The sequence below is a fragment of the Haliotis cracherodii genome, unplaced genomic scaffold (assembly GCF_022045235.1).
Source record: "Haliotis cracherodii isolate W230 unplaced genomic scaffold, xgHalCrac1.p SCAF_17, whole genome shotgun sequence".
Classification (NCBI taxonomy): Eukaryota; Metazoa; Mollusca; class Gastropoda; order Lepetellida; family Haliotidae; genus Haliotis; species Haliotis cracherodii.
This window is the reverse complement of record NW_027266272.1, coordinates 7,423,154-7,447,365: the sequence shown is the minus strand read 5'-3', so window position 1 is coordinate 7,447,365 and position 24,212 is coordinate 7,423,154. Positions and strand designations below refer to the sequence as shown.

Genomic DNA, 24,212 nt, shown 5'->3' with positions numbered 1-24,212 from the left:
GACGGAATTGATATAATAAACAATCATCTGAACTGTATTTACTTCAAAGCAAATTCTACACATTACTGTAGGTCTTCTTTTGTGTGGCCTTCAGGACAGACCCTAATCAAAATAAAATAAGATCATCTTTGTGCACCGTTGACACCAATTGCGACATAAGCAAACGGAGATGATAATTGATACGTTTTGCAAAGTTTGTCTTTAAAATCGGTAATGTTAACAACAAATCTTCTAACACATATTTTACATTCTGTACATTCATATATTTACTTATAAACATCCCCCCAAGAACGATATTCGTCAGCCTTCAAGAGATTGCATTGGTTGTAGAGTGTTCATGTCAAACGTCGCTCGTTGGCGCCACTGAACAGAAGGTTGAAGTGATGTCCGTAATTTCTGAATATAAGAATTTCATCATGAAATTATATATACATAAACTTGAATATAATAGAAATTTCTTATTCATAGGCACGTACATGGTACAATAAGGATGAAACACAATCCTCGGTTATGGTATTAATTCTAGATGTTTCCAACTAAGTATTTAATAAAATCCATCCATTAGTGAGACTTATTCGTGAGTGAATATTATCTTTAAATAAATGTCTTTATATACCTCCTTTAACGTAGAACCAGGCGTGTGGTACAGGGTCCAGATGAAAACTATGGGCAGTTGTATTATGGAAATGCTCGATATCAGCCATCCGACCCCTGTTGCCCAGGTAGGGTAGATGTAGTCTCCATACTTAGGGGGGCGGTAGGAGTAGATGGAGTAGCAGAAGATGGCCTGTTAAAAAGCGAATATAATGTGCTGTGGATAGTTTGCTCAGTGCCCTTGGTCTACCATTATTATGCTGAAAGAGAACATCCTCAAAGAAATTGACATAAAATGTCTTTGTATTCAATTATCTTTAGAAGTCAAAACGGTACTCATTTAATGTAAAATATATATTCCTCAGTAGTATTTGTTTGATGGTAACAATTTTTCACAGCCTTACCAATAACAAAAGCGGGCACACATATTTGATGGACAGCATCATGGCTCGGGGGACCTTCTTTCCCCACATGGCACTGATATCTCGATTCAGTCTCTCTAAACCTAAAACACAAGCAACCAAATATGACATAAGCATTTGGTCTAAGCTGATAAAATATTAGGCATCTTTAAGGGGTATACAATATATTCTTCAAGTCGCAATTTACAGATGGAATTAAGGTCAAGACAGTATACATTGCCAACATTTATGAATAAGCAAGAGATAATAAATACTGATGTTCAAACCCTTCTTAACTGAATTCGGAATATATCAGTTGATCATCCTATTTTGTAATTAGTTATCTGGTTACCTATTAGGAAAGGGCCATAAATGAGGTCATATATGTACGTCTAGAGCAGATGTCACTCTGAGGTCATGTAGGTTCCCCAATTGCATCCTAATTTGCGTTATCTAGTCTAGACTGCCTCAGTGATATAATACAAGTCCTTTAGATCAATATTGAATTCAAAAGGTTCACAGATGTTTTCTTGAGGCATGTGGTTGATCAACGTTTAGCTAGCATTAAGCCAATATTAGCAAATTTATCTCATTATGTGGATCAGTGGAAAAAAACCAAACACGTTCTTACCATAACACCAACTAACAACAAAGCATTCCAGCATGGCAAATACTGCTACAGCAGGGAAGTAGGTATACCAGTCCACCAGAGTCACAATGTAAATTCCACCCTTAGAATCAAACATTATTGTTTACATTGCCGTCTAAATAGGGCAGACAATACATTCTATCGTATGTACTGCAGCCACGATACGACACGATGCATTTTGATACTTTTTTTCACGATAAGTTATGAACCTCAATTCTAGAGTACATGTGAGTTGATACATTCTTATTTTGATACACCAGTAACATGATCAGACTGAGTTCTTATTTGGTATACAAAAACCCAAACGAACATGTCTCAGTATGCTTGAAAAGTACAAATAATTAAGCCGATTATGAAGAAATAATACATATTAATACAGAACAAAGCGTATATGTCTTGTTAGATCTTTTCAACTTAGGACAAGGAAAGGTTCCTTGGGTCCAAGTCCAGATCGGAATCCCCACTGGAAAAGCTAGATAAGATTAGAACATTTTGTTAACATTTTTTATATCCAATGATCGATGGATCTTTTGGTGCAAATGGATCCACTTGTTTTATACCTGTGTGGTGCAGGGAAGGGCAAAGAGGAAGTTGCTCAACAGGATTACACAAATGACAACCCATCGTCGCTTAGCTAGTCCACGAAATACGTCTTCAACGGCTGCAATCATTATCTCCAACCCTGGTAACTGTGAAGCGAACGGATGGGAAACGTGTACAAGGTCAGTCTCAAATTCGTTCTTGGTCTTTTCAATTAAATGAAATGATTGTTATTATATCACAGATGCCCTAGTTCACTACATCCAAATAAGTACCAGCTTATGACGACTCTTTCATTTTTTAGACTAACTCGGCATTGCTTGCTATCCATAGAATGTAGCGTTTTTCTTAGTTGGTTGTCTGAACTATACCATTTTCAATTTTCAATTTTTCCAAACTCAGTAACATGAGTTTTCCATTTTTAATCTTCCACTCCAATCTTGGTCAAAATATGTTCAAAACATTTGCTGCTGTCGCCCAACCACAGTGTAAGACAGTAAGCTATAAGCAACCTTATAATATAATTTACCATTGAGTCCACTTCAAGGGTCATCAATGCAAGGAAGGTCATTGCGGACCATACGTGTGGCAGAGGGAGATACGCCATGACTTCGGGGTAGACAATAAAGGCTAGGTTGAAGCCTGAAATACATTTATCCTAAAAGTTACAATGTACTCAAAAACAAGAAACAAATGATAACACCACGTGAATTAGCACGAGAATGAATGTCGATATATGTACTCCTCCCTGGGAAACAATCTGTTCCTGTATTGTAAAATTCCTCCCTTGCATCGTTCATTTTCAAATGGCTCCGCCCGCCTTTGCACAGTCGCTGTGTTCGTCCACTTCCGAGTTTGCTTGATGGATCGCATGGCAAGGTCACTCTTTGAAACGTTCGTAAAATGTTACGTGTCGTTTGTTGTAGGTGACTTTGAATGGTGTTTATGTCAAATGCCTATCATATGACATCAGTAAAACTGCGGTGTGCTGTTTTCCTTCCTCCTTCTTATCTCCCTCCATCAATGGGTGATTAGGGATGTTAAAGAAATCAATTAGAAATTCGACTAAAAGACACATAGAAACTGAAACCTCGAAATTGTAACGACAAAACCCCTTCTTTAATCTTAAGAAAGTTTAGTGTTTGCTTTAGTTGTGAAAAGCCAAGAACAAATTACTGCGTGATTGAGTCTGGAGATTAGAAATAGAAACACACATGATCCTGTGAATGAAATAACCCTCTCCCCATCAATCATCAGACTGGCATCAGTCCGGACAAGCACAAGCAGCAACACACACACACGTGCATATACGTCGCTTTATCATTGCAATAGTCTTGCACGCGACGTTAAACCCCATTTCACCTCACCTCACCCAACGAAAATTGGGGTCCACTACTTCTCTTTCACAATATGATCCAGTGACAATAGGGTTTTGAGGATTGAAAGTGTTGTAAAAATGTGTTATTGTTGGATGATTGTATTGTAAGTCGGTGATGATAAAAAACATTAAAATATGGAGGTGCAGAGACGAAACACATCTAACGAATTTAAAATTACCTGATGATTCGAAAGCTTCGACTGGAACCCCACGTAGGTAAGCAACATGTCCAATAATAGCAAAGAAGGCAAAACCAACAAAGATGAGGCAAAGCATATCGGCGATGCTAACAATCAGAACATCCCTTAAACAAAAAGCATTACATTCGGTGTAGCATAACTAAACTATTGACTATGCAATAATAAATACTTCAGTGCCTGCACTGTTTTGGGCTTTTGTTGGGTTATTTTATTTTTATGACGAGTGTTTCCATCAACAAGCAAATTATAAATAAAAAATGAAATGCATAATAGAAATGCCACATTTTTTAACTACCAACGGTTGCATTGCTCGCATATATTTCTTATTTGCATTGATTGCTAACAATCAGGACATCCCTGAAACAGAAATAATTACATTGTTTTCTTTGTTTGTTTAACGCCTCACTCAGAAATATTCCAGCTGTATGACAACGAATTGTAAATAATAGAGTCTGGACAAGACAATCCCGTGACTAACATCATGAGCATTGATCCACGCAATTGGGATACGATGATATGCATCAACCAAATCAGCAAGCCTGACCACCCAATCCCGTTAGTCGCTTTTTACGACAAGCATACTCGCCTCTTATGACAAGCAAAGGTTGCTGAAAACCTATCCTAACACGGATTTTCACGGGTTTAAGTGCCATCAAACTAATACTAGGGCTGCTGAGGTCATCAGATCCTCATAGAGATCTATCATCTCTTAAGCTATATAGATGAATAAGAATAAAGCCAATCACTTTGAGTGTCAAGCAAACCCCGCACGATGGCATGACAGAAATTAGTATTAAAAAGGCTTTTATTAACCATGTTTAGTACCTAGATACCTAAAATAGCTGTTTGTAACTGTGTACCGCATTTACATTGTACATGCCTAAAACAGTTGTTTGTAACTTTACTGTGTATTTACATACTGAAAACAGTCGTTTGTAACTTTGTTGTGTATTTACAGTGTACATGCCTAAAACAGTCGTTTGTAACTTGTCGTTTGTAATTTTGCTGTGTATTTACATTGTACATGCCTAAAACAGTCGTTTGTAACTTTGTTGTGTATTTACATACCTAAAATAGCTGTTTGTAATTTTGGTGTGTATTTACATACTGAAAATAGTCGTTTGTAACTTTGTTGTGTATTTACATACCTAAAACAGTCGTTTGTAACTTTGTTGTGTATTTACATACTGAAAACAGTCGTTAGTAACTTTGTTGTGTATTTACATACCTAAAATAGCTGTTTGTAATTTTGCTGTGTATTTACATTGTACATGCCTAAAACAGTCGTTTGTAACTTGTCGTTTGTAATTTTGCTGTGTATTTACATTGTACATGCCTAAAACAGTCGTTTGTAACTTTGTTGTGTATTTACATACCTAAAATAGCTGTTTGTAATTTTGCTGTGTATTTACATACTGAAAACAGTCGTTTGTAACTTTGTTGTGTATTTACATACCTAAAACAGTCGTTTGTAACTTTGCTGTGTATTTACATACTGAAAACAGTCGTTAGTAACTTTGTTGTGTATTTACATACTGAAAACAGTCGTTTGTAATTTTGCTGTGTATTTACATACTGAAAACAGTCGTTTGTAACTTTGTTGTGTATTTACATACCTAAAATAGCTGTTTGTAATTTTGCTGTGTATTTACATGCCTAAAACAGTCGTTTGTAACTTTGTTGTGTATTTACATACCTAAAATAGCTGTTTGTAATTTTGCTGTGTATTTACATACTGAAAACAGTCGTTTGTAACTTTGTTGTGTATTTACATACCTAAAACAGTCGTTTGTAACTTTGTTGTGTATTTACATACCTAAAACAGTCGTTTGTAACTTTGTTGTGTATTTACATACCTAAAACAGTCGTTTGTAATTTTGCTGTGTATTTACATACTGAAAACAGTCGTTTGTAACTTTGTTGTGTATTTACATACTGAAAACAGTCGTTTGTAACTTTGTTGTGTATTTACATACCTAAAATAGCTGTTTGTAATTTTGCTGTGTATTTACATGCCTAAAACAGTCGTTTGTAACTTTGTTGTGTATTTACATACCTAAAATAGCTGTTTGTAATTTTGCTGTGTATTTACATACTGAAAACAGTCGTTTGTAACTTTGTTGTGTATTTACATACCTAAAACAGTCGTTTGTAATTTTGCTGTGTATTTACATACTGAAAACAGTCGTTTGTAACTTTGTTGTGTATTTACATACCTAAAATAGCTGTTTGTAATTTTGCTGTGTATTTACATACTGAAAACAGTCGTTAGTAACTTTGTTGTGTATTTACATACCTAAAACAGTCGTTTGTAACTTTGTTGTGTATTTACATACCTAAAATAGCTGTTTGTAATTTTGCTGTGTATTTACATACTGAAAACAGTCGTTAGTAACTTTGTTGTGTATTTACATACCTAAAACAGTCGTTTGTAACTTTGTTGTGTATTTACATACTGAAAACAGTCGTTTGTAACTTTGTTGTGTATTTACATACCTAAAACAGTCGTTTGTAACTTTGTTGTGTATTTACATACCTAAAATAGCTGTTTGTAATTTTGCTGTGTATTTACATACTGAAAACAGTCGTTAGTAACTTTGTTGTGTATTTACATACCTAAAACAGTCGTTTGTAACTTTGTTGTGTATTTACATACCTAAAATAGCTGTTTGTAATTTTGCTGTGTATTTACATACTGAAAACAGTCGTTAGTAACTTTGTTGTGTATTTACATACCTAAAATAGCTGTTTGTAATTTTGCTGTGTATTTACATACTGAAAACAGTCGTTTGTAACTTTGTTGTGTATTTACATACCTAAAATAGCTGTTTGTAATTTTGCTGTGTATTTACATACTGAAAACAGTCGTTAGTAACTTTGTTGTGTATTTACATACCTAAAACAGTCGTTTGTAACTTTGTTGTGTATTTACATACCTAAAATAGCTGTTTGTAATTTTGCTGTGTATTTACATACTGAAAACAGTCGTTAGTAACTTTGCTGTATATTTACATACCTAAAACAGTCGTTAGTAACTTTGTTGTGTATTTACATACCTAAAACAGTCGTTTGTAACTTTGTTGTGTATTTACATACTGAAAACAGTCGTTAGTAACTTTGTTGTGTATTTACATACCTAAAACAGTCGTTTGTAACTTTGTTGTGTATTTACATACCTAAAACAATCGTTTGTAACTTTGTTGTGTATTTACATACCTAAAACAATCGTTTGTAACTTTGTTGTGTATTTACATACTGAAAGCAGTCGTTTGTAACTTTGTTGTGTATTTACATACCTAAAACAGTTGTTGGTAATTTTGTTGTGTCCAGCCATAGTAATGATGTTTCCCATGGCTATGTTTAAAGAGTACAGTGCCAGACTACATGCCTCTATCCACATCTACACAAAAAAAGCAAGTTGCAGGGCATGTGAGTCAGTCTCAGTTTCAGTCATTTATACCACTCCATAAAACATGATTACAACTTTGCAAAAGTTCTATCGCACAAAACAAGCTAGTCATTTTATGGAAACATTAAATAAAAAAAAAAATTGAAAGTAAATGAGTTCAATTTGCATTGCTTCATATTCGTCATGAACAAGGATCTGCGTTTGTGGTGACATATCAGCTCATACACTTACTCCTGGTTCCAAAAGTTTCTCAAATTTAGGATATACATAGAAGTAAATTCCATCTGCAGAACCCGGAAGCAGACATCCCTGGATGAGGAAGACCAAAAGGAGGAGGATGGGAACGCCCACTGTGACGTACACGACCTGTACAAAATGAGGATTGTCCAACCATGTATAATGCTTCATTATTATGTTCACATAATAATAATCAATGCCAATTGTAAACATAAGGTCTAAGTCAGTCTGGTTTCAGAGCAAAGTTTAGTTAGAATTATATAATTTGAGGGTATCCCTTTCACAGGAGTCCGAATAAAGTGGGCCTAACGAAGTGAAGACCATGTGCTAGGACTTCCTGCGATAACTGCACCGATACTGGTTACTTGCCTTTCCTGACACTCTGATCCCTTGAAAGATGAATAAGAACATGATCACACAGGTAACTCCCATTAACCCAACTAGGGGCCAGCGGATACCACCAAGATGTTCCAGGCCATCAGTCATCTGTAACGCCTGGAAGTAATACATAAACCAGGCGAATATGGCCATGTAGTAGGTGACATACAGCCACATCACCAAAGCAATCCCAAAACCAATGCCTGTTAAATGAGAGATTGAGACAGATGAGTTTGATTTTACATCGCTTTGAACAGAGTATCAGTTATATCTGAAGCCTAAGGAATACACACCATTAGCTCGATAAATCGGTTGATCTTCTTTGTTATTACCCATAAGATACAATGCAAATCGTTGATATAACAAACTGTTATGAAATCTTCATGTCATAATACTGGCATGAAATTTGATTGGTTGATACGCGAAATGCGACCTGCCTGGTACTTCTTTGGGTGAATGGTTGAATGAATCCATTCATACGTATGTTAAAAAACTTAATCAACAATGGAAACTCATAGATACAAATGTGTATACATCATTCATATGCATATTCATAAATGTATCATCAGCTGTAGACATGTTTCATTATATATATGTCATGTTCGAGATTTAAGTAGATGCAATATGTTGATTAAGAAGTGTGGTTTGTATGTTGTTCAACACTGCACACAGAATTATGAAAATAGACGATTAATGACCTGCTTTATTCGTGTGGTTTCTTGCATCACTGCCATGGTCCAACACAAGGCCAAATGATAACTATTAGGACTGCACAAAGTACGAACCAGACTATACTCTCATCTGTGTCGTGGAAATTAATGCAACAACATCCTTTTCATTGTCATAACAAATCTCTTCTGGGGCAGAGTCCATTGTACGATTACGACTATATCATACGCATGCTTTTATGTATCACTATCAAATAGTGACGATAGCAGCGTATCCCACCCCTTCAGTTTCACCCGTCACAAACACACGCAAAGGCAAGTCAATTGTCCATCTGAAAAAAACAGTCAAAATGGGGAACTGCAACGGACATAATTTTGGTCACCTATGAATCAGATTTGGAAATGTCCTCCACTTGTTTACCAAAACACTTTAAAGCTTTGCTGAGGCCTTGAGTGAAACCATGATCAAACAACTTTTGAGCAAGTCGTATGACGCTCTTTGCAATTCCGTGGAAAGAGCAGGCTAAATTGTACCTACAATATATGAAATGTAGACATCAAAGGCTGGAGCTACTGGAATACTGTACTTAAAGGGAAAGTTGACTATTGGAAAGTAGAAATATTCCCTATTCTCTTGTGGAGAGTTTGTTGTCACTCTGAATCTTTATGCATATACTTAAATTTGAAACAAATGAAACAGACAAACCACACTTCATCATGTTCCTCTTTCTCTTGCGAAAAGGACGGGGTTGGATAAGAAAATATGGGCATGAACGTGATAACAAATGGGAAGCGTGTCTATTATTCTGCAAATACTTCCTGTATAGAGTTCACACTTAACAATAGGTATAGCGTTAAAAATTTCATGGCGTGTGATGAATTTCATGGTTAGCTTGTATTCTTATTTGTATGCCTCTCTCATGTATCTTAAAACTCCTGCAACGTTTAAATTGTCTGTTGCTCATTATATATTTTAAGTAAGTTTTGTACATTTTCGCATGTACAGCGAAGCATTGCAAATGCACTCATGATAATTTATCCATGAGTGTTGAGGCGAGAGTGTCTACCATGTAGTTTGCCAGTTGGGTGTTTATTTGGTGTTCAAGGGCGCAATATTCCAGCTATATGACGGCAGTTTGGAATGAAATCGAGTCTGGACCAGACAATCCAGTGATCGATATCATGAGCATCGATCCACCTTTTACGGCAAGCTAGGTTGCTGAAGACATATTCGACCCGGATCTTCACGGGTCTCTAGCATGTAGTCCATCCATAGTGTTGTTCACAGTATTAAGAAATAAACGCCACCGCTCATGGTTTATTTTCCCAGCTGTGTTTTATTGTACGATAACAACTCCACTCGTCGTTTCCCTCTAAAAAAGTACGCCGTCCAATTTACGGAGTCACTAAGTTGCGAGCGCATGTTCGAATCTCCAGAAATTATTTCATGTTAGAACAATATTTTATTGTGAAATTAACAACGTTCTTCGTTGTTCGTTACGATTTATCGCATAGATCTTATCTTATATTATATAGTAATACCCCCAGGACGTAACTCTTGAAATGTTTTATTATTTACCAACAAGAAGGTCCGTAACACGTTTGTATATTCCTGCAGCCATTTCAATACTATACAATACCTTTAAATGGTGGACATAAGTTCCAGACGTTGATAGGTCCAGTTTGAGAGAGCTGGCCAATCACCATCTCCAGGAACACACAGGGAACAGCGCCGATGAAGGTGAATAAAATGTAAGGTATCAGGAACGCTCCTGCGAGGAAACAATTTGTAGCTCTCATTTTAGACATACCTCATGCTTCACACTTATAACAAAACCATCTTTGCAAGAAACGGAACTCTAATGTCAGAATGTCGTTGTTACTTTTCGATTCCCATATTGAAACAATTAGTTAACCCAGAAATCTGTGCAAAAACAACCATCACATGATATACAATCAACATTTCTTTAACACAATTATCTAGGTTTACAAATTAATATAAAATTACTGCACAGCAATCATACTGGCAGTATGCAGTAAAGTGGTGGTACAATATTCAATGTCAGAATCAAATAGAAAATATGATAGCAGTGGTGATATCAAAAAGTACAATGATAACAAGAAAACAGCGTAATTCACTATCCCCCACAGAAGTTGAGGGCCCCGTCCTAGGACCAGTAACGTGACTGCGCATGCGCGAAGAGGAGCGGTACATCCGTTTCCGGTGGCGCGCGCATCCAAGATGGCGGCATTTCCGTTTCCGTGAGGCTTGCGCACCTCCAAGAGGGCGGCACGTCCGTTTCCGAGGGGCAATCTCCCCATCCAAGATGGCGACGGCGGGAAGAGGTGAAGGCGGGAGGCGGAAGGAGGAGGAGATGGGTTCTTTGTTTTGGTTTGAGGGTAGTCAAAGCAATGGATGAAAGCATTCTTTCGGGAGAGATGGGTGGCCCTGAAAAGGACCGTTTGATCGTGAGAGACTAACTCTTCACCCACATAGGTGCTGTGCTGCAAAGGCACCGATGGCCTACCATCTGTCTCCTGACAGGACACTGACTGGTGTGGCGATTGCGTGTGGAGATGATAGATCACTGAGACGAGCTTATACACAGTCGATGACCCAGCAACTTTGTTGCTAGGTTGACGTCACATCGGCGAAGCATCTTGCAACAAAATTCCACAAATCATGTCATCGGGTATTATGATGTGTGATGTGACTAGAGTTAACTGGGAGTTGGCTGGCGGCCTGACTGTTTTGAGTTCCAAAACGATCAGTACGAGGTAACCCGAGTTACCCAGAGTTTAGTGCGACCTCGCTGCGTGCTCCGTACTCGTGACGCAACTCGGCAAAGTGTGAGAGCCCCAGAACTCTAATTTACAGGACACATTTTCGAACTTGACAAGTATCTTACAGCGACGCATGCACACATTCATGTTGTAACTTCAGTAGTTTCTGAGATAACTAGTCCCAATTTCACGCAGAATGCATGAGTGAGGGAGTGAATAAGTGAGTGAGTGAGTTGGGTTTATCGCCGCTTTTTAACAGTATTCCAGTTATATCACGGCGTGTCACCTTAATGTGGGAGGAAAGCCCGAAGTGATGCAGGTCTCAGACGTTTACCACTGATCTATCATTTTTTTGGAATAAAATTCGACAGAAACTTAGTATTGTCACAATATTTAGCTAATAGTAAAGGTAATTTGCCAGAGCAAAACCTCAGATGAACAAATATTCTTAAAGGTTTGGTTTTGGTTTGGTTTGGTTTGTTGTTTAACGCCACACTCAACAATATTCCAGCTATATGACGGCGGTCTGTGAATAATCGATTCTGGACCAGACAATCCAGTGACTGACATCATGAGCATCGATCCACGCAATTGGGATACGATGGTATGCATCAACCAGCCTGAGCACCTGATTCCGTTAGTCGCCTCTTACGACACCATAGTCGCCTTTTACTCTGTGAGAAATACATATGTAAATACACCAATTCAGCATCAAGAAAAGGTCCTCCGGCCAACATATTTCGAGAAGGAGTTGCTTCGACTTCAGAAGTTCGTCAATCACATGCAAAAAGATTTTCAGGTCTTACTATTTTGAAAAACACCATGTCATGTTGTTACACCTTAAATGTGACATATGGCAGGAGTTGCTTGATGTTTTTGAATTGACAAAACAACTGTTCTAACAGTGTGACGTTGATTTCAAACGGAGGTTAACACAAGCTAATTAGATGACGTTCTTAGACCAACCATCGTACAGGTCATGTTTTGTTATAATATCATCTTCAAAATGACCACTGAACACAACAATTGATAACTCCATTCTTATAAATAACGTTTTATGTTCAAACGTCACTTACCTCCGCCGTTTCGCATACATAAATACGGGAACTTGATGAGTGAACCAGAACCAATGCTGCCACCGAGGAGGGTGATGAGGTAGTCCAAGTGGTGACGCCAACGTTCAGGTACCATAGCTGGAACGAGATAAAAACATCATGAATCAATGACTGGTCACAACGTAACGGCTTTTCTAAATAAAAAGCCAGTTGCATCCATGTCCGTGAAGATCCGGGGTAGAATAGGTCTTCAGCAACCCATGCTTGCCGTAAAAGGTGATTATGCTTGAAGTAAGAGGCCACTAACGGGATCGGTTGGTCAGACTCACTGACTTGGTGTATGCATGTTACAGTAGCCTAATTGCGTGGATCAATGCTCATGATGTCGATCACTGGATTATCTGGTCCAGACTCGATTACTAACAGACCGCCGTAATATAGCTGGAATATTGCTGTTACGCCGTTAAACAACCCAACCGACCAACCTCCCTTGCATACTGAAAGTACAGATGAGGCGGTCTAAATCAGGTTGGTTAATCAGTCGAAGGGAATTGACTATTCGATGGTCATTGAACGACATCAGGTCATCGATATACCTGAAGCTAAAGTTAAACCTCTTTTTGACTTTCGAGCAGAAATTCCGTTTCATATGCATAACGAAACACAAGAAAGGGAACACAGTAGGTGCCCCAGGGGATGCCTACTTCTTGTCTAAATGTCTTACCCAAAATGTTACATAGCTGTAAAGAGTGAGAAAGTCCAGCTTTTCACATATTGTATCTAAGTAAACTCAGATGGCATTGCTTAAATCTTTGACAAATTGTCCCGAACCTCAGAATACAGGTACGTAACTGTATCCGTGGTCTACGCCTTTTGTAACAAAATCCCCATGGATCAAGGTTCATCTTGTCTCAAGTACTGAGAATATAAAGAAAGTCCTTCTTTGATTGCATTAAGGATTATGGTTTGTCTTTGAGAAAAGGATTTTTTTTACATTTAAAATCCAGTACCAAAGAGGAGTGAACATATCTTCGGGTGTTAGAGTCAAGTCAACGTTCTTAGAACTGATGTATAGTTTTGTCAGATTTCTTCATCAGTTATCATACTGGCCTCATTTTAAGTATTATTTGATATGTCATTTATGCCACGTACTTTCGTCAAACACTTAATGGAGTTATGCTTACATGAAATGGCTATGTTATTTGAGGCCTTGTCAGTTGGAATAACTACAACAACTGGTCATGTAGGGCAGCCAGACAGCTGGCTTTTTGTCACATATTGAAAATGTTAAAGCTAAATGTTTGAAGGCACTTGAATGAATAAGTTGTTTCGAATTACAAGTAGGGATGAGACCAGTCGACCCTCCTTGAGTTGTATATGTGTGTATTGTAATATCTTTTGATGGTTGAATGAGAGTGTTAAGTATGGAACTGTGATGGTCTGCTTATTTTCCTGTCCTTTTTCACAGGTATTTTATAGTCAGTGTATTTATCATGTATTACCTTTGATAGTCACCATGTGGCTGATCCTGCTGGGGTATCATGCAGGAAGCAGAGGTACTGTAAATCCCCATTATCCCCAGCGAGGTGGTCTAGTTTTCGTTACTGGTGGCCTATAGTCCGTGTTTTAAACTGTATTGAAGACATTGTTATGTTCATAACTTGTTGTTAAATATAACTTTACATAAATAACTAAATTGTAAATATACATGTATATACTTGGTCTCGTTGCTATATGGTTGGAACTTTAAATTTTAACTTACTAAAAAACAAACATATTTTCACCTGGCAATATCGCTGTATGGACAAGCTTGTGTCATAAAAAGTTGTGGATCACGACCTTTAGTCGAAGTGATGTCTTCATAAAAAAGTATTGAAAGATGCATTATTAAATTTCAGAATAAATTTATTTATTGAATTTTATATTACGCACGGTTACTTTTTCAGTTTGTTTATAAAGGAAATAAAAATAATAGTCCATTTATCCATCATGGAACATTTGGTATTTAAAATGTTATTAGGGACCGATCATTTGATATTTTGTTTTTATTTGAAACTATGAGTCTGATTATATTTTAAAGAAAAAAACACCTTGCGGCAATGTAATATTTGTGGCAGGCAATTTCGTTCCGGATATGTTATTTTGTCGCCTCCTATTGACCAAAGACTCTAAACTTGCTGTGCAAACTAACAGTAGAAACAATTTAGTGTAGACATTCCAGGGTGGAGATACTTGCCGGTTGTCTACTTGTTGTACGTGCTTAGGTGGTTTCAGCCTATGTGTCGTCATTCTTTGACAGATAAATTCGGTGTTCATTCGATGAAACTGGATTTGTCTGGCCTACTCTCCATTATTTACAAGTCTCTGTGATATAGCTGTTAAATTCCGTATACTTTCAATTTGTAAGTCAATAATAACTGACTTGGTTGTGCATAACCTGAGGCGCAACAATTTGTGATGACAGACATGTATATCTAGGTCAGAATAACTGTTCGTGTACTATTTCAAAATACCGAAAGCAGTATCGACTGCGTCATATTGTAAAATATGGTATTCAAACATTGTTTTCTGTATTTTAGACCATTATGAACCATTTCATACACGAATAGGATGTGTATGTGTATGGGAGGTTAAGCACATACATACGTGCTTTTATTAACATGAACGTACGATATTAACCTTTGAATTGATTTACGACTGTCGTCCAGTGGAAGAGCGTCTGTTCAGGTCATAGCACAATACGTCAACAGATTGTACTTGTTGTTACCCTGCCTGGGGCTCGGCATTATGTGGCTAAAACAAAGACTTTTTGGCTCAGAGTTAGTATGCTATGTCTGTGGGGGTATTCATGTTAAACTGCGGCATGGTATCTCAGTTGGCTAGCACTCTAAAATCGGCATTAGTTAGGACTAGTACAAGCAACCACACACACACACACACACACACACACACACACACACACACACACACACACACACACACTGTCAAACCCCATTTAACCCCATAACCTTGAACTCATTTATACATACTAGGTATTTTACAATAAACTTCAGAATGAGACTCACACGTTGACCTTTGTATTGTGGTAAAATTAGAATATCGTGACTATCATCTTCAATGAAATTTGCATTATTTCCTTTTCTGATATCTCAATTTCCTTTTATTTACATCTAAGGTAGGTTAGTCGTAGAATAAGCAGAGGACCAACTGTGTCCTTGATCTTTACTCCTGTTACTTGAAGAGCAGAAGTTGCTAGCCCGTCTCCGTCTCGCGAACAACTGATGTCTGGAACATTTCATATGGTGATTTATGTATAGAGGGGCAGGTGTTATATGGCAGTGTAATATATTGTTAAACAATGATTGTAACTGTATTCCATTGGTTCAGCTGAGATTCATTAGAAGTTCACAGCATTGTATTTAGACAATGATAATGTGTCAGGGATGAAGTACTGTTTAATGGGAGCAGTGGTGGGGAAGTTATTTATATTTTGATGCTCGAATTATCTGTAAACTTCCGGAATAGCATGGATGGATGTCAAGGGTTAAAGAAACAAATATTCTGTGATGTTCCAGTAACACTGGACTGGTTAAACCATATAAGTAGAGCGCGAACGTCCAAGTTTCATCTCACATTACATCAAGACCAGTCATCGTGTGGTGTTATTATTCTTGTCATTGTCATTGCCACTGCTCTCACACTTTATACTGCCATTGAATATTGTACTACCGCTCCATTGTGTAATTGCTTTGCAGTTATGTTGAACTGATTTGTAAACCTAGTTAATTCTGAAATACAGTGTTGCTTTTCAGATATCATGGGGACACGCTGTGCAGTGTTGCGTTCCCGGGGGACGCCAGAAAGTTACGATAGTGTGTTCGAATCCAGGTTCGCCACAATTAGGATTCTAGGTCTGTCAGCACCATGCCTGTGCTCGTTTGTTTCACCAAAATGGTACATGTAAATGTTTGAGTTTCAAAATATATCATCACATAAGACTCGTTCACACTCGTTTGAAACCTGAGGACATAGTGGCTTCATTTATTTCACGTGGTTGAGTTATTCATTACCTGTTTGTGCACAGATAAAGCTTTTTCATAGACATGCACATGCATAGTCTCTCATGGTGCGAGGCATGAGCACGGTGGCAAAGCAAGTCCTTATTCAAAGTAGACACAATTTATGGATAACAACTTCTTTATTTTACTGTAATGTCGACGTTTCGGTATAGATCCCTATACCGTTGTCAAGCAAGGCTGAACTTGCGGTATAAGGATGTGTCTACTTTTTCACCCGTCAAGTTTTTAGAAATCCCTATATAACAAGTCCTTGTACTTTACCAAAAAATAGTTTTCTCAAATCAAGTCAGGTGTGTTTTAAACAATATTGGTTTCAGTTCATTCCCTGTTTAAGAATTTACACTATGACTACTATTCGATTACCTCCCTTGCATACTGAAACAAACGCACACTCCCCCCTTTGTATCAGCGTAGTGTCCTATTCAGGCCGTTTATGATGAACCTCCCATTATTTCGAAAACAAATGTCATTTATTTCAGGGTTTAAATGAAACTAAAACTAAACAATTCATAACATGCCAGACATTTTAACATATATATATATATATATATATAAAATCGAAATGCATGTACATTCTATATTTGAAAGTAGTAGTGGAAAACTACTTGGTTTTATCGTCAGAAATAAAGCAATTAGCACATACTGCCGAAACGTTTCTTAAACAATTGTCCGCAATCTTACCCGTCCTAAGTTTCTTAGCGCAAAGGGCAGCTTCGAGAATAGACTTAGCTAAGAATTGTTCGCTTGGACACTTTAATAATATCAATGCTGAGACAGCTTAGTGAAGACGCCAACGGATGCCTTGCTATATTGAAGAACACATTGGTTCATTTCAAGACACACCCAAAGAGCTTGCGTGCATGCTGGACATTATACAAAAAATCATGCTTTCCGCTAAACTTTCCTCAAACATACTCCCCGAAAAGATCGTGAGCTTAAATTGTTGTTGGTTTGTTATTTATCGCCGCATTCACCAATATTCCTGCTGTATCACGGTAAACAATCGAATTTGGACAAGTCAATCAAGTGCTTAATATCATCAGCATCAACCTATGCAACTGGAATACGATGACATATATCAACCATGCCGGCGAGCCTGAACATCCGATCCCGTTAGTCGACAACGACAGTCTTACGACAAGTATGAATGAAACGTACAGGTGCTATTGATAATCTTTGCTTGTTTGTTTGTTGTTTAACGCCGCACTCAACAATATTCAAGCTATCCGTCGGTCTGTGTATAGTCAAGTCTGTACCAGTCAATCCAGTGATTTATATTATGATCACCAATCCAAGCAATTGGGATACGAAGACATTCATCAACAAAGTCAGCGAGCATGACCACTCGATCCCGTTAATTGCCTCTTATGACAAGCATAGTCGCCTTGTATTGCAAGCATGAAGCTTGAAGCTTGAAAATAATATCATTTTGTACCAGATAAATAAAAGGTTTTGATGAAATCGTCATACTGCAGCAAATGCATAACCAAACGAATAACGCAACACTAGATACAAGTAAAAGCAGCATATGCATGTTCCGCTTGTAAAAGATGATTTACAGACATGTTGAGGAGAAGGCATGCTCATGATCAACTGAAGCATATCAAAGCGACAAAGCTCTTTCTACATCTTTAAACATTCTACCAAAAGAAGAATGGATTGTACGATTTCGACAACGATGAGCAATGTGATTTAAATGTGATTGAAGATGAGTTTCATTTTCTGTTAGTTTGTCTAAAATACGACCACCTTAGAAGAAAATATATTGATCTGCCTGGTTATGTACATCCAACTATACAAAGATTTACAACGATCATGTCAACAACTGATAAAGATACTCTAAAAAATCTATCAATGTTCATTTAACATGCTATGTTAATTAGAATATGACCTGTTAAATGGATCTGTAACCACTCCCGAAAACAGAATTGTACTATGGGCCTGAGGTCTTTCAGTATGGAATATAACTTATCCTATCCTATCCTAATAGATGTTTTCAATGACATACAATATCAATGTATTTACACAATACTTCTACATATGACCGGGAGGCACTGACAGCATTTTCTTCATATTCATCTGATCATCTTGCAGAAATAGCTTTATGAAATATGCGTCAAGTATGTCAATGAGTAGAAGAATTAATGACGTGACAATCAGTATCTTGTCTTATTCCAAAAGCTTGTACTCTTTTTCTAATGGCTGATAGAACATTTACGGTCAACTGAAACCGGATCACATAATACACTGTTGACTTAAAAACAAAATCACACCTGAAAGTTCACTTTCAAGTGTTGTTTTTTATCATGGAAATCAATCAAACGGAAATGTGTCTTTTCCGACATCATGAGGCCACGGGCGGCTCAGTCGCCTAAGGCGCCGCAATTCACTATGCAGAGTTTCGTTTCTTGAGCATTCAAGAAACCTATGATCGTGAGTTCGAATCTAGGTTTGCCCCAGTTATGTTTCTAGGTTTTCCAGCACCTTGCCCAAAGTGGTAAACATCTGAGAATGGGCAAAACTGAGATACTGTTCAATGCTGGGTTGAACCAAACTCTCTTACTCAAATATTAACATTATGTCACAATAACACGATATATATATCCACAACGAATATTATCAGGTGATTAGCATCATTGTGTGGGGTGTCTGGGTTGGTTGGTTGGTTTGTTGTGTAACGCCGCACTCAGCAATATTCCAGCTATGTGACGACGGTCTGTAAATAATCGAGTCTGGACCAGACAATCCAGTGATTGATATCATGAGCATCGATCCACGCAATTTGGATCGATGACATGCGTCAACCAAGTCAGTGAGTCTGACCACCCGATCCCGTTAGTCGCCTTTTACGACAAGCATAGTCACCTTTTACGGCAACCATGGGTTGCTGAAGACCTATTCAACCCTGGAATCTTCACGGGTCGGAGTATCTGGGAGTTTAGAAATGAATCCTCATACAATAGGGCACATTGAACTTTCTTGAAGTTGAGAATATGATTTCTACATTGTAAACTACCTTATTGTGAGTTACATTATACACCATTTCAGATGTATCTCTTCCTGTAAGTTTCCGATACATACCTGGCACAATTCTTAAAAGGAGAACCTAAAAGTCTACTACATTGCATTTAATCTGCGTCTCTTCCGTTAAACACACTGACTTCCTCGTGTGAGTTATAGAGTCATATCCTATATGTGTAGTAATTGTACTTGTTAAAGTCAGGTTATATACCATGCCATTCGAATTATTTAGTTTTGTTGGTTGGTTGTTTCCAGCTATATGACGGCGGTCTGTAAATAATCGAGTCTGGACCAGACAATCCAGTGATTGATATCACACGCAATTGGGATCGATGACATGCATCAACCAAGTCAGCGAGCCTGACCACCCGATCCCGTTAATCGCCTTTTACGACAAGCATGTGTTGCTGAAGACCTTTTCTACCCCGGAATCTCCACGGGTCTGTTATTTTGTACGTTAATTACAACCTGTGTAAACACACCAGCATGTATGTATGTCAACTCATTATTACTTCAGTAAGCATCTGATGAATGGGCAAAAAATAGCCCGGAAACGTCATAACAAAGAAAATAGAAGTTGCTATGCATAAACAGTGTCATACCTGGTTATATTCTGTTGCAATCCTTGGTTATATTCACAACTGTACTCAAGACACTAAGAGCGCTGTTGTCACACGGTTAAAACAAATCGGCAGACTGATGCAAACTTCTGTTTGGAATGTGGTTTCGTGGTTGTGAACCAGCGAAGCTCTGTCACCAATCCTCAGCATGCATGTACACGTGATCTGATTAAAATATTATACCATATGACTCCAACGGATATCGCTTTATCCGTTGGCTTTATCCTGCCGAGAAACCTACCCATTATATGATAAATTACTTTTATCTTATAAATACAATCATTCTGTTCTTGCCATCTGTCATCCAAAGTCTGGCTGCCCTACTTGTACAGTTGTTCCAACTGACAAGGCATTAAATAACATACCCATCACATGTCTACATCACTACATTAATTGTTGGATCAAAGAACGTGGAATAACAAATAAGCCAAATAATGCCATATATATATCAATCAATCTTTCTTTATTCATGGTACTTATGAAGCCAAAGGCCTATAGTACATTGTCTGGGGTGTGTTACAAATTCATACATTTTCTTAGTTTCATAGCATGATAAACAAACATTGATAAATTTTGAATATTTTCTGTACAACCACAAGTCATTAATTTACAAAATTTCTTAGCTTTTGGGTTGCGGTAGAAATAGTTATTTAGATAGTTTGCTCTTAAATCTTTATACACTAGACATACACATAAACAGTGATATTCATCTTCAATACAATCAGTTTTACAAATCGTACAAAGTCTATATTCTCTTGAAATACCTTCATATCTGCCTATTGCAATCAATAGAGCATGTGAGCCACAACGAAATCGAGACAGAGGTGTTCTAAACTTATTTACACTTAATAGATAAGGTTCTCGTATTTTAGTAGTCTTAAATGTAGTCTAGTAATTTGCTTTTCTAGAACTGGACACAGAACCATACTATTTTTGGATGTACATATCTTTTAAGGCCTGTGTCAAACGGGAGAAGAAATGATGTGGCATATCTTCATGTTGCTATAACCATATCCACATTCTTGTAACTTGTTTTTAGCTTTTGATACCCAATTTTGTTTCCCATGGCTGTCGTAGAGAAGCGTCATATTATAACATTTTCTAGGGTATCTTGAAGATGGCATATTTAATAGCATGACCCAGTATTTAATAACTATTGATATACATGTGAAACCGTCCGCATTCACCATATACCCGTGCGTTTTCTGTGCTAGATCTTACACCCAAGACCCATGCATATGTAGTTTCTCAATAAGAACCAAATGTTCTAGGCCCCAAATTGCTGATCCATACAATAGATTCGGGCTAATTTTGGTATCAATTTTTTAAAAATAAACATCATATGTAATATTGTCCAGAACTCTTAAGACTTTTTTATATGCATACAAAAAAATTCTTAGCTTGCAATGAAATGTTATGAGCATTCCTTGACCAAGTTAATCTACTTGTAAAACACACGCCTAAGTATTCATAAAATGGAACAACTTCCACTGGCTTCCCTCTGTAGAGCCATTTTTCTTTTCTGGATATGCTATCTATCTATCTAAGGCCAGCATGTTACCTGAGGAAGGAATCTGACAAAACAGTAGTACTACCAACTTTTGTCTTGACTCTAAAGTACTGGATTCCAAAGCCCAATAAAAATCCGTACAAAAAAGAGATACACTGCTGGGGCCAGCAAATGTACCAACAAATTACTGTGTCAAATATTGACCATATTCCTTAATACAATCAAGAAAGGACCTTCTGCATATTCACAGAAAGTATTTGAGACAATAGGCGTTAATTAACCAAGTGTATTCCAAACAAAATAAAAGGATTCTGTCAAAACTTTTGATTTTTCAATTTTGTACACCAGTATCCCGCATATCCAACTTGAGGTGAAAACGTCATTTCATGATCCGTGGGGCATTTGTCACTGAAGGTTGTAACAATAGACACAGTTACATGATTATCTTCTCACAATTTTGTCCAACTTGAAAGCAAATGTCATCTGAAATTTACTTCGAAAATATCACGCAAAATGCTGAACTTCCTCATTGATAACATCTATGTAAAATTGTGGAAAAGACATTAAGGCAAGAAGTTGGCAACCCCATGGGCACCCATTGTATTCCCTTAATGCTGATTTGTTTCTGTATGGATATCCAATTTCTGCTCGGATTGGCAAAGTCGAAACAAGGTTCATTAACCAAGATGTTCAAATTTAGATTCAGATGTATCGATGATCTGTTATCTTTAAAAATCCATGAACTAGACAATTCCCTTGTAATGATTTACCCACCTGAACTAGAAATAACTAGAACTCCATGGCATTGGTTGGTTGGTTGGTCTGTTGTTTAACGCCGCACTCAGCAATATTCCAACTATATGACGGCGGTCTGTAAATAATCGAGTCCGGACCAGACAATCCAGTGATTAATATCATGATCATCGATCCACGCAATTTGGATCGATGACATGCATCACCCAAGTCAGCGAGCCTGACCACCCGATCCAGTTAGTCGCCTCTTACGACAAGCATAGTCACCTTTTACGGAAAGCATGTGGTGCTGAAGACCTTTTCTACCCCGGAATCTTCACGGGTCAACTCCATGACAAGAGTGGCGACTTCAACTTTCCTTTCATGGAAGCTCCAGCCTTTGGTGTCTACGTTTCACAACTGAAGAGGTACAATGGAGCATGCTCTTTCCACAAGGATTTCGTAAACGTACAATGTTCATAGCAGAGATTACATATGAGTGTGGAAAGTTTTTTTGTTTTGTTTTTTATTCAAATATCAAGGAGATGTAATCCAGTTAAGGGTGAATTAAGCGAAAGTGCGTTGTCCTTCCGTGTTCGTATCAGTTATAGTTTACGATGGTAAAAAATTAACATCAACAAACAAATGTGACCCGTCAATGGGATCATTTATATCTAATATGGTTTTTCATTTTTAAAGAAATAATCAAGCACCTGTTTGAGTAAAACAATTCCACATGTCTTGCATTGTATGGGAAAACATAATGTACCCTTTTCGTATGGTAACAGTACTGCTGTGCAGCGGCAAAGAAACCATAACTTTTTAGACAAATGGTGTGAGTGCCGTGTACTACCAGTAATGCAGGACATACATACCCTTTCGTGAACACCTGGTGTCACAACCGCTTTTCAGTGATTCATGTAAGAGATAAACATTCTGTGTTTTGAAATTTCAATTAGTCAAAATGTAGATTAGATACATTTTATTATAATTTGAAACCAAGCGTTTTGTACCTCTTGTTTATACTTTAGAACCCTTGGGCTAAAGTGCTCGGTTCCAAATTAAAATATGAGGTATAGATAATGGGAATTTCAAATGCAGTCTCCTTTCTTCCACGTCGACAAGAAGCCCGTGAAGATCCGGGGTAGAATAGGTCTTCAGCAACCCCTGCTTGCCGTAAAAGGCGACTATGCTTGTCGTAAAAGGCGACTATGCTAGTCGTAAAAGGCGATTAACGGGATAGAGTGGTCAGGCTCGATGACTTGGTTGATGCATGTCATCGGTCCCAATTGCGTGGATCGATGCTCATGTTGTCAATCACTGGATTGTCTGGTCCTGACTCGATTATTTACAGACCGCCGCCATATACATGTAGCTTGAATATGGCTGAGTGCGGCGTTAAACAACCAAACCAAACCAAACCAAACGTCGACAAGATCAAATTGAAAACGGGAAGTCTTGTGGAACACGTCATTACACATGGTGGGGCGGTCGGGTAGCCTAGTGGTTAAAGCGTTCGCTCGTCACGCCGAAGACCCGGGTTCGATTCCCGACATGGGTACAATGTGTGAAGCCCATTTGTGGTGTCCCCCGCCGTGATATTGCTGGAATATTGCTAAAAACGGCATAAAACCATATTCACTCACTCATTACACATGGTGACATATGTCAGCAATCATATAACGTTCCGAAAAGGGGTCACAGGTTGTGATAAATGTAACAAATATTAATCAACTTTAAGATCATTTATTTTTATTCTTGACTAATTCCAAACAATGTTTTCGAAATACATAGTTCTTAAAAAGGAATTGATATATAACCCTCAGTTCATAAATATTTCCTTTTATCGCAACCTTTTTAAACAGCTTGGACTCAACCAGGTCATATCATGGAAATCAACATGACATCTCCCATTGTAAGTGTGAAAGGTAGTAGAAATAATGAATTTTTGCTGATT

The 24,212-nt window shown here is 37.6% G+C and overlaps 1 protein-coding gene across 1 annotated transcript in view; it reads right to left on the bottom strand.

Moving 5' to 3' along the window:
* Positions 1-300: 300 nt before the first annotated feature.
* The window catches only part of LOC139465143 (sodium-dependent dopamine transporter-like), a 50,564-nt gene continuing 26,652 nt past the window's right edge, over positions 301-24,212 (bottom strand). Inside the window, exons 2-13 of the mRNA XM_071246833.1 lie at positions 12,315-12,431; positions 10,095-10,226; positions 7,778-7,989; positions 7,403-7,537; positions 7,059-7,162; positions 3,742-3,866; positions 2,714-2,826; positions 2,205-2,333; positions 1,627-1,726; positions 999-1,099; positions 617-787; positions 301-396 (exon numbers count right to left, since the gene is read on the bottom strand). Of these exons, the coding sequence (XP_071102934.1) occupies positions 301-396; positions 617-787; positions 999-1,099; positions 1,627-1,726; positions 2,205-2,333; positions 2,714-2,826; positions 3,742-3,866; positions 7,059-7,162; positions 7,403-7,537; positions 7,778-7,989; positions 10,095-10,226; positions 12,315-12,431 (1,535 nt within the window). The remainder of the gene's footprint in view (positions 397-616; positions 788-998; positions 1,100-1,626; positions 1,727-2,204; positions 2,334-2,713; positions 2,827-3,741; positions 3,867-7,058; positions 7,163-7,402; positions 7,538-7,777; positions 7,990-10,094; positions 10,227-12,314; positions 12,432-24,212) is intronic.